The 15,373-nt window shown below is 37.4% G+C and overlaps 1 protein-coding gene across 1 annotated transcript; it reads right to left on the bottom strand.

Annotated features, from left to right (window-relative positions):
- Positions 1 to 8,108: 8,108 nt before the first annotated feature.
- LOC136251594 (uncharacterized) lies at positions 8,109 to 9,230 on the bottom strand. Its single transcript, XM_066044055.1, has one exon. It carries the CDS (start codon positions 9,207 to 9,209, stop codon positions 8,109 to 8,111), a length of 1,101 nt encoding a protein of 366 aa, XP_065900127.1. The 5' UTR covers positions 9,210 to 9,230.
- Between the last annotated feature and the right edge of the window lie 6,143 nt (positions 9,231 to 15,373).

Here is a 15,373-nt window from a genome sequence, read left to right on the forward strand (position 1 = left end):
ATACGAATGCAATGCTGTACTGTAAGGTAATTGGAGGCACTATACGTGTAGTTCTGTGCTTTAGTTAGGCTGAGAAACTAGGTAACTACTCGTGTCATGCATTTTCAATAACATCTGTAAAATGTACGTAGCTACATGTAGATGTGATCGTCCAAAGATTGCATGAGAGTAATGTAGTTCGAGCTGGTCAGCTAGTTGGTTCAACTCCAGATTATTGGTCCGGCTCAGGCCTGACCAACCGCACCGTCTTCTCCGGCCTTGGGACCCCAACAATGAGTATATCAATAACTTCACAAGTTGGAATGAATTTCCTTTCAGCATCTGGTGGACAGGTCCATAAACCCTATCGCACAAACACGGTGAATCAGTGTGTGGCGATGTGACACGTTACACAGACTTCACTCCTCGTTTCGTTAGCATTCAAGACCGGCATATATCATAGAGTACTTCGATCAGTAGAGTAAAGTATCAATTATCGGACAATATGATGTTCGGACAGCTGCCACCCACTTCCTGGAAATCCTGCAGCTTAGGTTATTGTACCAAAAGGTAGGCTACAATAAGCAATAATTATCCTCCAACAATCAGCTTTGTGTGATTAAAAGCTTAAGAGTTACAGCCAATAGTATGCTTAGTCCGATAAAATCTATGCTCGGATAAAACTATCAGTTGTCGGACTTTGATTTTTACTACCAGTAAACAATGTCCAATTTATTTCAAATTTGTGTGCAATATACCTGTACTCATTAGCTATTAATGGCCAAAACATGGTTTCGTTATCTTTAGCATAGAGGGAGTACGAGCCCCCCAATTTTTAGCGGTATTGTCGGACGCCCTCCGCTTTAATTTAGCCATGCCCACCAACAGAGTTTGTATGCTTTTGTAACAAATGCACCAGTGCTGTGTCCTATCACAAATACTGTCACGAAAATTGAAAGGCTTTTCTTTCTCTATCTTATATGGGTGAAACAAAAAGGACGAAAATGTTGCTTTGTGCATCCATAGAAGGTAGAAAATGGAATATCTTTTCATTTCTAGGTGGTATTCGCGACTGAGGCACCAAGACTAACAAATGTGGTTGGTCAGAAAGTTGTGCCTCGTAATTTCATTTTTCCACCTAGCGTGCATCTCCTTAATTTAGGAGCCAAAAATACTGCGTTCCAATAGAAATATCCTGAATATCAACTTTAAAACACACCTCTACTCTTGAAAGATATTTATTTACCTTCTTCTGTGGTTTAGCACTGGTGAATTTGTTGCAAAAAGCATGAACTCTGTTGGTGGGCATGGCTAAATTAAAGCGGAGGGCGTCCGACAATACCGCTAAAAATTGGGGGGCTCGTACTCCCTCTATGCTAAAGATAACGAAACCATTTTTTGGTCATTAATAGCTAATGAGTACAGGTATATTGCATACAAATTTGAAATAAATTGGACATTGTTTACTGGTAGTAAAAATCAAAGTCCGACAACTGATAGTTTTATCCGAGCATAGATTTTATCGGACTAAGCATACTATTGGCTGTAACTCTTAAACTTTTAATCATGCAAAGCTGATTATTGGAGGATAATTATTGCTTATTGTAGCCTACCTTTTGGTACAATAACCAAAGCTGCTGGATTCCCAGGAAGTGAATGGCAGCTGTCCGAACATCATATTGTCCGATAATTGATACTTTACTCTATTCTTGACTCTTACTTCTTCAAGCGATGTAGTTTCTCACGAGGGACTCGAGTTTCTCATTAAAGTCAAGCCGATTAAAGTACGCCTCACCATCTAGTTACATTCTTAAACCATTCAATTTAAAACCACGTATCACGAGTGTCCGCTTAAGGTAATTAGGGACTTTCCACGAGATTTCCCCTAAATAGATCACGTGTTAGTTGTCAATCCGGTGGATTCTGGTGGTATATATGGTTCAACAATGCGGTAAGTGTACATATGCTGTCAATAATTGTTTGTGCACTGCTAAACTAAGTTATTTTTGTGTGATAAGCATGCTTGAGGAAGGGTCTGGGGGACGACACTAATGTTTTGACAGCAGTTGATGATGGCCAGGCAAAGAACTGAGAGAAGAACTACTGTGATAGTGTGATAGTAGGGAAAAATTCCCACCCCTATAGCTCTGCCTAGGGGCATTATCTACAGCTACTGTATTATGTTGCCGATATGTACATCCGGGCCAAGAATAAAGGTGAAAGTGGTAGTAAGGCTCAATCCTATTATTCTGCTGAACAGGCAAGGGAGTCTGGGACTCTGGGGGCATGCTCCCTCAGGAAAGTATAAGTACTACAACTTTTTTGTTTTAATTGCTTCATCAAGTATAAAAATTTCAGTCAAAAGCTGATGATCGAGGCTCTGGTCTTATGCACTGGTTGGAGTGGTTGTATCGATACTGCACTGTGGCAACCTTGAGGGGTTAGTGCTGGCATTATCCTTGGCAATACTATTCCATCTCCCCGAGTCTTGATGATTGAGTCCTCCATTCCTTTCTCTGCTGCTCCAATCCTGAAGTTGTGACCACAGTCAAAAGGTGACGATCGAGGCTCTGGTCTTGCATCTATACTGTACTGCAACACCCTTGAGGGGTTAGTACCGGCATTGTCCATCGCAATACTGTTCCATCTCCCATATACAAGTCTTGATGGTTGAGTCCTCTATTCCTTTCTCTGCTGCTCTAATCCTGAAGTTGTGACCAAAATATTAAAAAATGGTTATAACATGATAAATGATTATGGTGATAGCAATTACAAATGTATTTATAGCTGTGTAGCAACTGTAAACTAATTAGTCACTTGCAAGTTTAATTAGGTGTCTGAAGCATTTAACATGCACAGATATGAGATATATTCGTCACATGCAGGCAGTAAAGATAGATTTACTCTAATAGAACAGTCATACTACACCGTAAATTCATACTTCCGAATTTACAGTGTTATGAAACAATCATTATTATGTATGGATTTTACTGACTCTCCAAGATAATATTCTGCATTAATGTTAATTGCTCGTTTCCAAAAAAAATTACCTTTTAAACCAAATGTAGAGTCTATCACTGACAAAAATGAGTGATATCCACCCCAAAAACACCTTCGCTGTAAAAAAGGCGCGCCCAAGAAACTACAAGTACCTGGAACCCAATGTAAAAAAAAACAAAAAGAAAACAGCTCAGCTGAAGTGAAAAGTAACTGGTAACTTAAAGAGCTGATATCTGAAGCGGCCAAGAATACAATTACTAAAGTTTAATCCATGCAAGAACACCTTGGCTATAAAACAGGTGTGTACATGAAAGTAACTAGCAACTGAAATGGCTGATATCTGAAGCGGCCAAGAATGAATGGTCATATACAACTAATTCAAAATTTTAACACTGAACCTTTATAATTTAGCTGTGTTCTATATTCATTCTTGCTGCATCGTAAAGTAATTTCTTTTAACTCTAATTGGCTGGTAATTTGGCCGCCTTTTTTTGCTCTATTATACTGACTATTAAAAAAGGCGGCTAAATTACCAGCCAATTAGAGTTAAAAGAAATTACTTTACGATGCAGCAAGAGTGAATATAGAACACAGCTGAATTATAAAGGTTCAGTGTTAAATTTTTGAATTAGTTGTATATGACCATTTATTCTTGGCCGCTTCAGATATCAGCCATTTCAGTTGCCAGTTACTTTCATGTACACACCTGTTTTATAGCCAAGGTGTTCTTGCATGGATTAAACTTTAGTAATTGTATTCTTGGCCGCTTCAGATATCAGCTCTTTAAGTTACCAGTTACTTTTCACTTCAGCTGAGCTGTTTTCTTTTTGTTTTTTTACATTGGGTTCCAGGTACTTGTAGTTTCTTGGGCGCGCCTTTTTTACAGCGAAGGTGTTTTAGGGGTGGTATAATTTTACTTGCCTGCATGCAGTGCAAAACAATGACATACGATGTTCACACTATACTGTATACTCAAATGCTGCCACAGTTATCACAAAAATTATTCACAATTTTACTCAGCCTGATCAGAATCTTTTCTAGTCAGACAGGTAATGCATGGAGTAAGACTAGTCTCAAAAGTGGTGTAATGATGTCATGTCGCACTAATTCTAGTTGAGTACAGCCAGAATGCAGGTACTTTAAGCTATTACAATGAAGTTTCATGCATCCCACAAATCAAAGGTAAATTACCACTGAAAAGCAGCTTTAAATACATTTTGCACTTTTAGCACAAGTAGACTGATGTTCAAACTAGTGTCCCACCAATAATCAGATTGTATCAAATTGGAACCAATATATGCCATTTTGATATCTAACAGTGTCAGTTATCGTTAAGTTATTCAGCTCACACCAATTGTCATTATCATAATCCATTAATGTTGTACAAGAAAACACTTGTGGCATAACAGACTAGTTGAGCATAATTCTAGCATGAAACATGCAGAATTCACTTTGTTAAACATTCAGTGAATGCATGTATAATCATGTTCACATGATAAAGAGTCAAGATATTGTAATAGAACAGTCAGCTACAAACTAAAAATATTTTAATACAGCAATCACATATAGCAAATTTAATTGGAAGGCATTTACTGCCACTTGAGATCAAAGGAAATAACAGGGCTGTATTTCACATATTTCCCTGATGATATCATAATATTGCTAGGATTGATATCATGGCATAGCCTTTTACCACTTTGATGCTGAGGAAGTGCAAAGCATTAGATTAGTTTCTTTTGATTCTATATATTGTGCTGCTAAAAGTTTTAAATTGTGGGTTTGAGTTATAGACTCTAATATATTAGTATAGCAAGGTTTAATGTTCTCTCAGAAGTTATAAGTATTTTTGTGACTTAGTATAATATGCCCTGACTACAGGACGTTATCATGGTATTGCCTTGCGGTTAGGATGATATCATGACAAAGCCTTTTACCACTTTGATGTTTAGGAAGTGCAATGAATTAGATTAGTTCACTTTGATTCTATAACTATATTATTGTGCTGCTTAAAGTTTTAAATTGTGGGTTTGAGTTATAGAGCATATATATAGAATGCTTAAAGTAAGTAGGCTAGGCACGAAGATAAGTACTTATAACCTGGGCAATCTTGTCACATGCTGTGTAGAAAAACAACCCATACATTGCAAAAATGATTAGTCAGTGATGCTAAACTATAATACCAAGTCATAAAAATACTTATAACTTCAAGAGAACATTAAACCTTGCTATACTAATATATGAGGCATCAATAATTCGAGATCCTCTAATAGAGCAGTCAAGATCAAGATACTCTAGTAGAGCAATCACAGTATTGATTCTTCAGAGGAGTAGTGTAGCGAGCTACATATGTAGTTATAAATAAGGAGATGTAGTTGGTGGAGGGCAGTTATAGTTAGCAGGTAGTTTTGTCTTTGACTTACAGCTACTAGGCCATGGCACCACCATGCAAGCTAGACCCCCATCCCCTTAAATAAAGTGTCTCCTCCGCCTCTGCCCTCAGGCCTGCAACCGTAGGGCTTGGGCATATATATTAGGCAAATCAATCCCTCATGGCCATGGTATAACTAACGCTACTGTATAGCCATGAACAGACAAGCATAATTATTCTATAACAGATCTGATTGGTGAAATTCACTGCATCAGATTGGTAGGTGTTTTCCTGTATCGGTGAAACACTAACTATTTCAAACAACGAAGTCTGTTTGAGGGTACCACAAACCATCAACAAAAACTACTTCCTTTGTAAGGCTGCTCTCCAGTGGGGATGTGGTGTTCTAAGTTACAGTGTTAAGGGCTTAAAAGACCCAATCGCATAATGGATTGCACAGCAACCTTTGCCGCATTACATCATCACTTCATTGCACAACAGCTTATATGTACTTCTATTGTAGACAAATCTGCTAATTATGCAAAACTACAAGATTACTTGCTTAATTGCCTCATGTTCAGCAATGACATATTTGATGTGTCAAATACATCCAATGGTTGTTTTTATAAACACTTTTAATAAGTTAAATGCACGCAGATGACTCATAGGATAGCAAGGATAACAAAATACGCTCTCCCCTTTTCTCTTAGTTGTATTCCCGTGCTTGTAGTTGTAGTATGTAGATAGTTATGTAGTTTTATTAGTTCCATTGGTTATTATATATTATCAAATTGTTTAAAGGGATACACAAAAGGCAGATGCCTGTACAAGGTATTTACCTTTACAGGAAGATTCCCACATACAGTCCATACAGTTACAAAACAAGAACAAAACTACATGCACATGTATTGGCTTGGATTATTGATTGCCCTGTACAGGTTATCATCCTGATAGGGAAGGGAAGTGTTACATATTAGCTGTAACACAGGGCATTTGGGCTTTTGCCTGAAATATATGCCTCTACCCTTGGGTATACATTTCGGGCAAAGCCCTTATGCCCTTGTTACAACTATTACATATATATCATTTCTTGGTAGTGCCTCACAGTTGATTTTTGCCATTTTGGTCTTGTGAAGTCTTAAAAGCTGTTTAGAAGGCTATGAATGTGGTCAACACTAGCAATACAATAATTATTTTTAAAGGTGCTTAGTCCACACAAACATGCTGGGTGACAGTTTGAAAGCTGTTTTGATTTTGGTTCCAGGTGAGTTTGCAATAAATGGTAGTAATACGCATATTTTTCATGAACAATATTGATGTCTGACAAGGCTTAGTACTTTAATCAAAAGCAACAATGGCTCCTCCACAGAAGGAGGAAGGGGGAATTTGTCCCAAAATTCCCAAGCTGGATGTACTATTAGCGGTGTTGGAGTCATTGTAGAACTTTGTGAGTTTCACAGCCTCTACTTGGACAGTCCGCCTGTGGGTTACTAGGAGGATTTGCTTACACACGACTCGATTGCCTGAGTGGTAGCAGACATCCTAGCTAGTTTGCTAGGTGGCAATAGCTGTGTTTTGCATGGCTGCTAAAGGATTTGCTTTGCTTGTGTGTGTGTGTGTGTGTGTGTGTGTGTATTGTACACAGAGTTAGGGGTAACTATTTACTTTGTAACTAAGTTACGTAACTAGTTTCTGTTAAAGTAACTAGTAATATAATTAATTACTTGCTTTGTAATTAGTAACTTGTAACTAGTTACAACTGCCTGAAAAGTAACTAAGTTACAACAGTTAAATTTATTTAGTGTATACAAAGAATCCTGATCTGCCACCAATTCAGGATGTGACAGTTATAAACGGAAGCGATGAGAGCATTTTTCCACCATCAGATTGGGTTCGTATTAGCCAAGATTGCAATGCTAAAGCTGGAGGAAAGTACATTAATTTTACATCTGTTACTACCAACCTCGTTGTTAGAAAAATATGTCAACAAGTACTTACTGATCACTACTTGTATGTGTATACAGTACAATATATACTACTGTGCACATGTAACCAATTAGTACAACTTGCTATAGTTAGAAATTCGATACAAACTTAAATTTTTGAAAATGTTCATCAATTACAATTATGATCATGATTTTCCTTGTGCCTAACTGTGGAAATGCTTGGAATAGAAATAGTCTAGCTGTTTCATTCAATGAAGTGCATATGTAATTAATGCCATTGCATGTAGTACAGGCTATATAGTTAGTAAGTTAAGTGATGCAGAATCAGATGATAAGCAGTTACATATGGCACAACTGGCATGAAAATATGCAAACATATACAGTAATTGCAAATAAAAAATGTTGAGGAGAAAATTGCAAAATTGATTCAGCTAATTTAGATGAAGAAATGCATTGTCAAAAGAATTTTTCCTTACTTTGGCCCGTTTACTTATCAGTCACTAAGTCAAGTCATTATGTCTAAGTCCTTGGAGTTAGGTTAGGTAATCCTAAGGCTGCGGCACATGTTGCTGTCAGACCTTCAGTGCTGGTCACTGTAAAGTGCTAATAATAATAATACATAATTATGGTACAGTAGGAATTATTATAGGTAATTAATTATAAGGGGTATGTCTACCCTCCCCTGCTTTTGAAAAGTCTTGGGGGAAAGATGCAGCACTGTTCATGCATGTTTGTAGCATTCATTAATTCTAAAGTTTTAAATAGCAAATACCTTTCAGTGCAATCCCTTTAATTCTACAGCTATTTAACAACATTCATGCTGTTGTTACTAGTGATTCAATAGCATCAACAAGGTGATCACAAGGGTTAAATTTATTGCATGGAACTTCTACAGATTCCAAGTTTTCTGTGTCCAAATTCAGCTGTAGATGTGGATGACCACCCACCATGTCTGCTTGATTTATTTGATAATTAGAAGCAGTTAATCCTGACACACATAATTGGATGGGTGACATGTTTCCTTCAGTTGACAATGGATGGTTGTTCCACCCTCCTTGAAATTCAGCCAAGCACTTGTTTATATGAGGCAAAAACACTACCTGCAAGCAGAAAATATCAATTTCATTACTTGGATCCAGTATCCCTTCAGCTTCCAGCTCATAAAACATATCAATGAAAGAACTAGATGCACTACGAGTCACATCTCTCCATAGTCTTTCCACACGTTCATTGTGAACTGAGCTTCCTGTTAAAACACGTGACAAATCCTGATGTGTTGATAGCATGTATCTCCAAACATCTACATTTTCGCCACCACAGTCTGTTCTAACTGAATAGGGTATCCCATAAATTGAAATTCCCTTTAGAAATTCCTGCAAGACTGTGCTGGCTAAATTATTGTTGGCACATCTAATGTAAGTGATTAGTCGAGAAAAGCCATCAACACCAGCGTGAATTACCAGACGCCATCGTATCATCTTGTGGTTTCCATCTAAATGCCATACGGCATTTGGATGTGGTGTTGTGTATACTCGACGTCTAATTACTGATGAATGTCTGTTTACTGTGTTTGTGTGATCGACACGATGTATGGCAGCACGTAACTTTTCTCTCTGTACTTTTATCCCACTATGCAGCAAATAAACTTGCATCATTACTTCCCCACATGATGAATGGGATGATTTGATATTTGTTAAAGCAGTATCTAGATCTGATTCAGAAATAGAAGTAAATTTAGATGAGTCAATTCCAAATTCTTGTAGCCGTCTATACAATGTTTGCCTAGATACATCCAGAATCTCAGCAATTTTTGTCCATGAATAATTTAAACTTTTCAAATGAAGTATTTCTTCTTTAGTCACATCAAGCTTTCGTCTTCCTTTACAATTTCCAGCCAAAACACTGCAGTAGCACATACAATAAGTTACAAGACAAACATTCACACACAGGAGCTGTCTGTATACTATATAGCAGAATGAAAAATTTTTTTTGAAGGGGAATATTAATTTTAGTGGATTGCCACCACCTAAAATTTCAAGGGGGAAACTTTTTGTTTTACTGGATACATTAATATTAAATAATTGACTGAACTGCAAATTTCAAGGGGGAAATTTTCATGGATGTGAATGAGTCTGGGAAAATCCAAGGTCCATCACCACACAAAGACACTATTAAATGTCTACAGCCCCAGATCTAAGTAGTTTGCTTTTCTTGGCTGCCTTATACAAGCCTTGCTAGCAGCGTTCAAGCAATCTAATGGACCTCTGGCTAATCTGGAATGGCTGAATGTGGCAGAACACCTTTGTGGCCAATCTTGAATTGGATAGGAATTGTACCGTAAACTTGATTTCATCTTGCTTTAGCCAATATTGATTTCTTATGAAATTGTCTACAAATCCACCACAGTCATCTCTACACATAACTCTTTACCCTGATGAGTATAAATTTGTTGTTACAATTTGGTACCTTATTGGTAAGCTAGGAACTTAACACATTAAATATAGGTGGTAAGACCGGTTCTCTCAGAGACAGTCACCTATACACATGGCCAGATTCTACTCTTTGCATGGCATTTATCAACTAGCCATTTCTAATCCATAATTATGTGCCACACTAAAGAGTTGGGTCTGGCCACATGAGACTAGACATCAGTATGTGATTGAAGCATTTGTCCTCCCAATGTCCACCATTAATGCGTGGCCATGCATATTGACGTGCTAAAATTTCCATGAATACAAATAATCCAGTATACTTTAATGCAGTATACTTTGGTATACAGTGGAACCCCTCTAAGACGGACACCATTGGGGAAATTAAATATGGGGGTGTCCTTATTTAAGGGGTTTTCTAAAATTTTTAATTGATCAGTTTTAATGCATGAGACTAGACCAAGTGGTGGAGCAAGATGGGTTATGGTACCATGTAAATGAGATATGATCAGCAACAGAAGTGATGTTATTGAGCATAGGTTACCTATGGTGTGTGGCCTCTACTACACTATCCAGACAGCATTTTTACCAATATTCTTAAGGGTATTTATTCACAGTTTCAGAGATATGGATTTTTCTGACTTATGGACCACCCCTAGTCCCAAGGGGTTTGGATAACTGAGGTTCCACTGTACACCCAAGATATTATATTATGTTGCAGCACTAATGCATCGAGCTGAAGAGTCACCAACACTCCCTCACAAAACCCAAAATTGTGTATGAGACTCCCATCATTTAAAATATTTCAGCATTACCATAAATATTTGTAAATATATTAACCCCTTCACTGCTGCATTTCTGGGAGATTCCAATCTGAATGATTTAAGCCACTATATATATCTTATTCCATAAAATATTAATCACTATTAAACAGCGAATCCCATTGTGGTATTATGGTTTACTTAACTGTAACCCCTACACAGTTATATAATCACAAAGGTAAAGATCTGTCAACAATCCTTAGCCAGCAAATTAATACATATAAACAGTCTTACAGTGTTATAACAGTACAATGAAGATTGCTAGTACATGTATATCTGAAGCGATTCACTGGAAGTCTGGTCTTCAGATGTTTGAGCAACTATGCATGCACATAAACCCACCCACAGGCCATTAATCAATGAAGTGAAAGCCACCCAGTAGAGTGTTAAAACGTATCTAATCTATTTCCTTTCATTTACAAAATTAGAATCACTTCATGTATCCACCAGAACACGATAAAAAATTCATCGATTACGTAAAATCACACACATTAGTGCACAAGGGATCCGTTTATCCCTGTTCCCATTTGTGTAGGAGTGTGACCACCTTATAATAAGTGCATTAGCTGGTAGAAAAAACAATGAAAGCCTCAGAGTACTTAAATATTAAGGCTAGGAGCGTTTATAGAGCAAATGTGCCATATAGCATCTACAGCGATGAATGGGCTATATTAATTAAAATTTTTATCTTGATTTTTACCAGGATGTTTTTACCTCTACTGTGCAAGTGGTCAGAAAAGAGGACCACAGAAGCCTCGTCAGAGACAAAGGTATACATTAACAAAGATTAATGAAACATCCAGCAGTCAATTAGCTATGAGCTACTCCAAATAGACCTTATTCACTGAATTAATTTCATTTAAGATTTAAGATTAGGTACTGGGCAGTCAGCTCAGCTGGTTTGCCCAGGGGGTGAAAACCCCAAATGGTACAATCAAATACATACATAAATACATGCAATTTGATAATTAATTACAGTAGTGAAGGTTAAGTACGTAAATAAATTCATCCAAATTTCTTGATTCTATTATATTAATTGGCAACTCATTCCAGTCTTTAACAGTTCTAGGATAATAACTATATTTATAGGTGTTGAGGGTTGCTTGTGGCAGAATGAAATGATTGGGGTGATGTTGCCTGGTACAAAATTGAGTTCTTTGATAATGTGAGGGGATGGAGATCGGTAGTGTATCATTAATTATTTTATAGAATAGTGTTAATCTTGATGACTGACGGCGTTGTTGTAATGTAGGTATACTAAGAGAGGACAATAATGATGTAACACTATTTCTGGAGTAATCTGATAAAATCCATCGAGCAGCTCTTCTTTGCACCTTTTCTAACTTATAAATGTCAGTGTTATAATACGGATCCCAAACTGGGGCGGTATATTCCATAATTGGTCGAACCAATGTTAAATACGCTGTTCTTTTAGTATCAGATGGGCAGTTATTTAGGTTTCGTTTAATAAAATTTAGCACTTTGGTTGCTCTGTTACTTACTGTTTGTATATGTGATGACCATGACATAGTGTTATCAATCGCTACACCTAAGTATGTATGGCACTTCTTTATATCGACATTATGACCTGATAAGGTATACGTATATTGTATGGGGTTCAGGGAACGAGTACACCTCAGCACAGCACATTTCTCAACATTTATTTTCATTTGCCATTTGTGAGTCCATTCACATATTTTATGTAAGTCTTCCTGTAACTGCTTTGAATCTTGCGGTGTTGTAACAGTCTTGTAAATAACACAGTCATCAGCAAACAATCGAACTGAAGATGTAATGTTTTCATTTATGTCATTAATATATACAAGAAACATAAGGGGGCCTAGTACAGTACCCTGTGGTACCCCAGACTTAACAGTTGTTTTCATAGCGCTTACAACCCGTTGCGAAGGAGTTGTCCGCCAATATTCGCCATTTGCAGCACCAAAACCATAGTAACATCACAATTCTCCGCCAAATTCGCTATTTGCAGTACCATAACTATGGTAACATGATAGCAACCGTTGTGCTCGCCCAGTTTTAGAACTCAAAATGGCGTCCGAAAGTCCATCACCATGGCAAATGGGGAGCCTTGTATGGCTTCGCGTGACATCAGAGGGCGCTTACTGTTCTAAATGAATAAGGTCTATAGTCCAACCGTATGATGAAAGCGTTCTCGAAACATTGCTTAAACCAACCCATTTTTTTTGTCATGATTTTGTCAAAGGACTCATAATTTACCTTGTAAACGGACAGAAACAATTTTGTACATGATTCCAAATTTCAGGATTCCTAGATAATTTTCCCTATAGGCATGCTAGGACTCTGTCCAGTATGAGCGTTCACCTGAGAGTCACCTACAAAAATTTCTAAATCCCACCTTCACTTCCCTACTCCCATAGATATTCTACACATCCCCAAGGAGAAATCCTTGGAAGCATCTATTTAAACTTACCTATTTGACCGCGACGGTGTAGCAGCGACAATCTGAGCGGTGGAATTAGTGGCTGGGGAGTTCACCGTGACGGCGACAGGAGTCACAGGACTGTTGGTAATGGCCGTAGAAACTCCACTATATTGTTCTGATTCAGCGCAAAAGCGCTCGCAATAGTGGCCAAAGCTTGTGCCAAGTTTGCTGGATCGCTGGCTGCCATGTGCTCCGTTTCCCCACTTCAACATCACTCAGTCACGTGCCAGTACCAGCAATTATATCGCTACTACTTCGATTTAATATCGATATGTAACAACAATGTGTGTCAAAATTATGCTAATCATAGTATCGATTTATATATTATAGTATTAATTTACAACAGTGATTTATACAAGTGAATTTATAAAGTACAACAATGATTTATAAAATACAAAAATAACCAAGTAGTAAAGTATATCCATGATTTATAAATCATAATGATGATTTATAAATTATGCATGTATGGTTCATATAAGGTATGTTATTGATTTATAAATCATGTGTATGATTTATAAACTATACACATGATTTATAAACTATACACATGATTTATAAAGTATAGTATATTGATATATAAATTAATATTATAATTTATAAATCAGTGTTTATACTTTACAAATCAGTGTTATAGTTTACAAATCACATGTAGCTATAATTTATATAAATCAATGTTATAGTTTATAAAGTATGTCAATGATTTATAAATCAGGTATATGGTTTATAAATCAGGTATATGGTTTATAAATCATGCATATGATTTATAAAGTATATGTTCATGATTTATAAAGTAGTGCATTGATTTATAAAGTATGGTTATAGTTTATAAATAAGGCATTTTTGTACAATTTTGGTACAAACGGCACCCCATACATATGCGTTTGGATTAACTGTGGTGATAACCAAGATTATAAATTATCACCGCAGTTAATACAAACGTACATATGCGTTTGTTTGTATGTGTACGTATGTAAGTTTGTACATGTATGTGTGCCAGCGTTGAAACCGGGTCACTACTGCTGACCCGGATGACCCACTGACCCGGATAGCCCGGATTAATTAAAGCTGAGGCGTGCGATCAGAGCTATCAGCTATGTTTCGGGTAGTCACGAGCGAGCGAGACTACGTTTTGAGCGTTCAATTCGTGTTGAGTAAACGAGTAGTTATGTGATAACTAAGCCGGTAAGTTTATAATTTAAAATCAGACAGTGAGTCTGGTTTTACGTAGCTACTGTGAGTTTACAGTAGAGTTGCACCGATATGCATTTTTTCACATTTGCCGATACCGATTATTTGCCTATTCCTTTAACCGATATGCCGATATTTACCGATATTCTTCATTTCTTCAGAACAGAGGAGGAGGAGCAGAAAATCACCTAAAGTTTATGCGTATAAACTGCATTTGTAATGATAATGTAATCAATGTAATTAATTACGTGGGCGGCCGACTTTTACAATGTTTTACAGTTTTGCTACTATCTCCTTTCATGGAAAAGGAAGCCAAGTAGTTATAAAACAGCTAATCAAACAGTGTTTTAGTGGGACTACAGACCCTTTGTGAAGAGTGATCAACTAATTGCGTGGGCGGCCGATAAATATACACAGCCTACTATAGCCTTGCAACCACACTTGTGCAAACAAACAAACTCAAATAGTTACAAAACAGTTACAACAAACCACTTACTGCTACATTCACCACCTTCTTTACTTTCACCTGTTCATTGTCATCAACTTAATGATTGATTGTGGGTTTCGGTTAACCGGCAAGTTATTTCCGCTTCGTTGCCGATACCGATACTTGTAAAATTAGCTAATATCGGTTGTTACCGATAATTCAACCGATTATCGGTGCAACTCTAGTTTACAGACAGCAATTGGGTGTGGCTTCGTGCATACCTAGTATTACAATTTCCCGATATATTAAAGTGGGTGTGGCTCACAGAACTACTTATCCTGCTGCAAAACTAGACTATATACATACAACTCGTACAATAATCGATTAGTGGGCATGGCTCCACGTAAGCTTGTAGACAGCAACGGATACAGTTTTGTGTTATAGACTGCACTTACTAATGAACGGGCGTGGCTGAGCGCATGTTTGTAACGCGATAAGTGGGCTTGCCTCACGAAGAGCTACGCGGCTAGCGTTTATAAGTTTCCACGTCGTCAAACGAACAATTTCGTTTCTCACGTCATCGAATCCGGGTCAGACCCGGATAATTTGTAAACCGGGTCTGACCCGGATGACCCGGAGAAAATGTGACCCGGTTGACCCGGATGATCCGGATGACCCGACCCGGTTTCAACGCTGATGTGTGCATATAAATTCTATACGTACATGTAGCTAAGTGTACATGTGCAGCAGG

The sequence above is a fragment of the Dysidea avara genome, chromosome 3, assembly GCF_963678975.1.
Source record: "Dysidea avara chromosome 3, odDysAvar1.4, whole genome shotgun sequence".
In the NCBI taxonomy this organism is placed as follows: Eukaryota; Metazoa; Porifera; class Demospongiae; order Dictyoceratida; family Dysideidae; genus Dysidea; species Dysidea avara.

What these genes read in the sequence shown, in the direction of transcription:
- LOC136251594 (XM_066044055.1), bottom strand. Translation starts at nt 9,209, where the DNA reads ATGTGCTACTGCAGTGTTTTGGCTGGAAATTGTAAAGGAAGACGAAAG.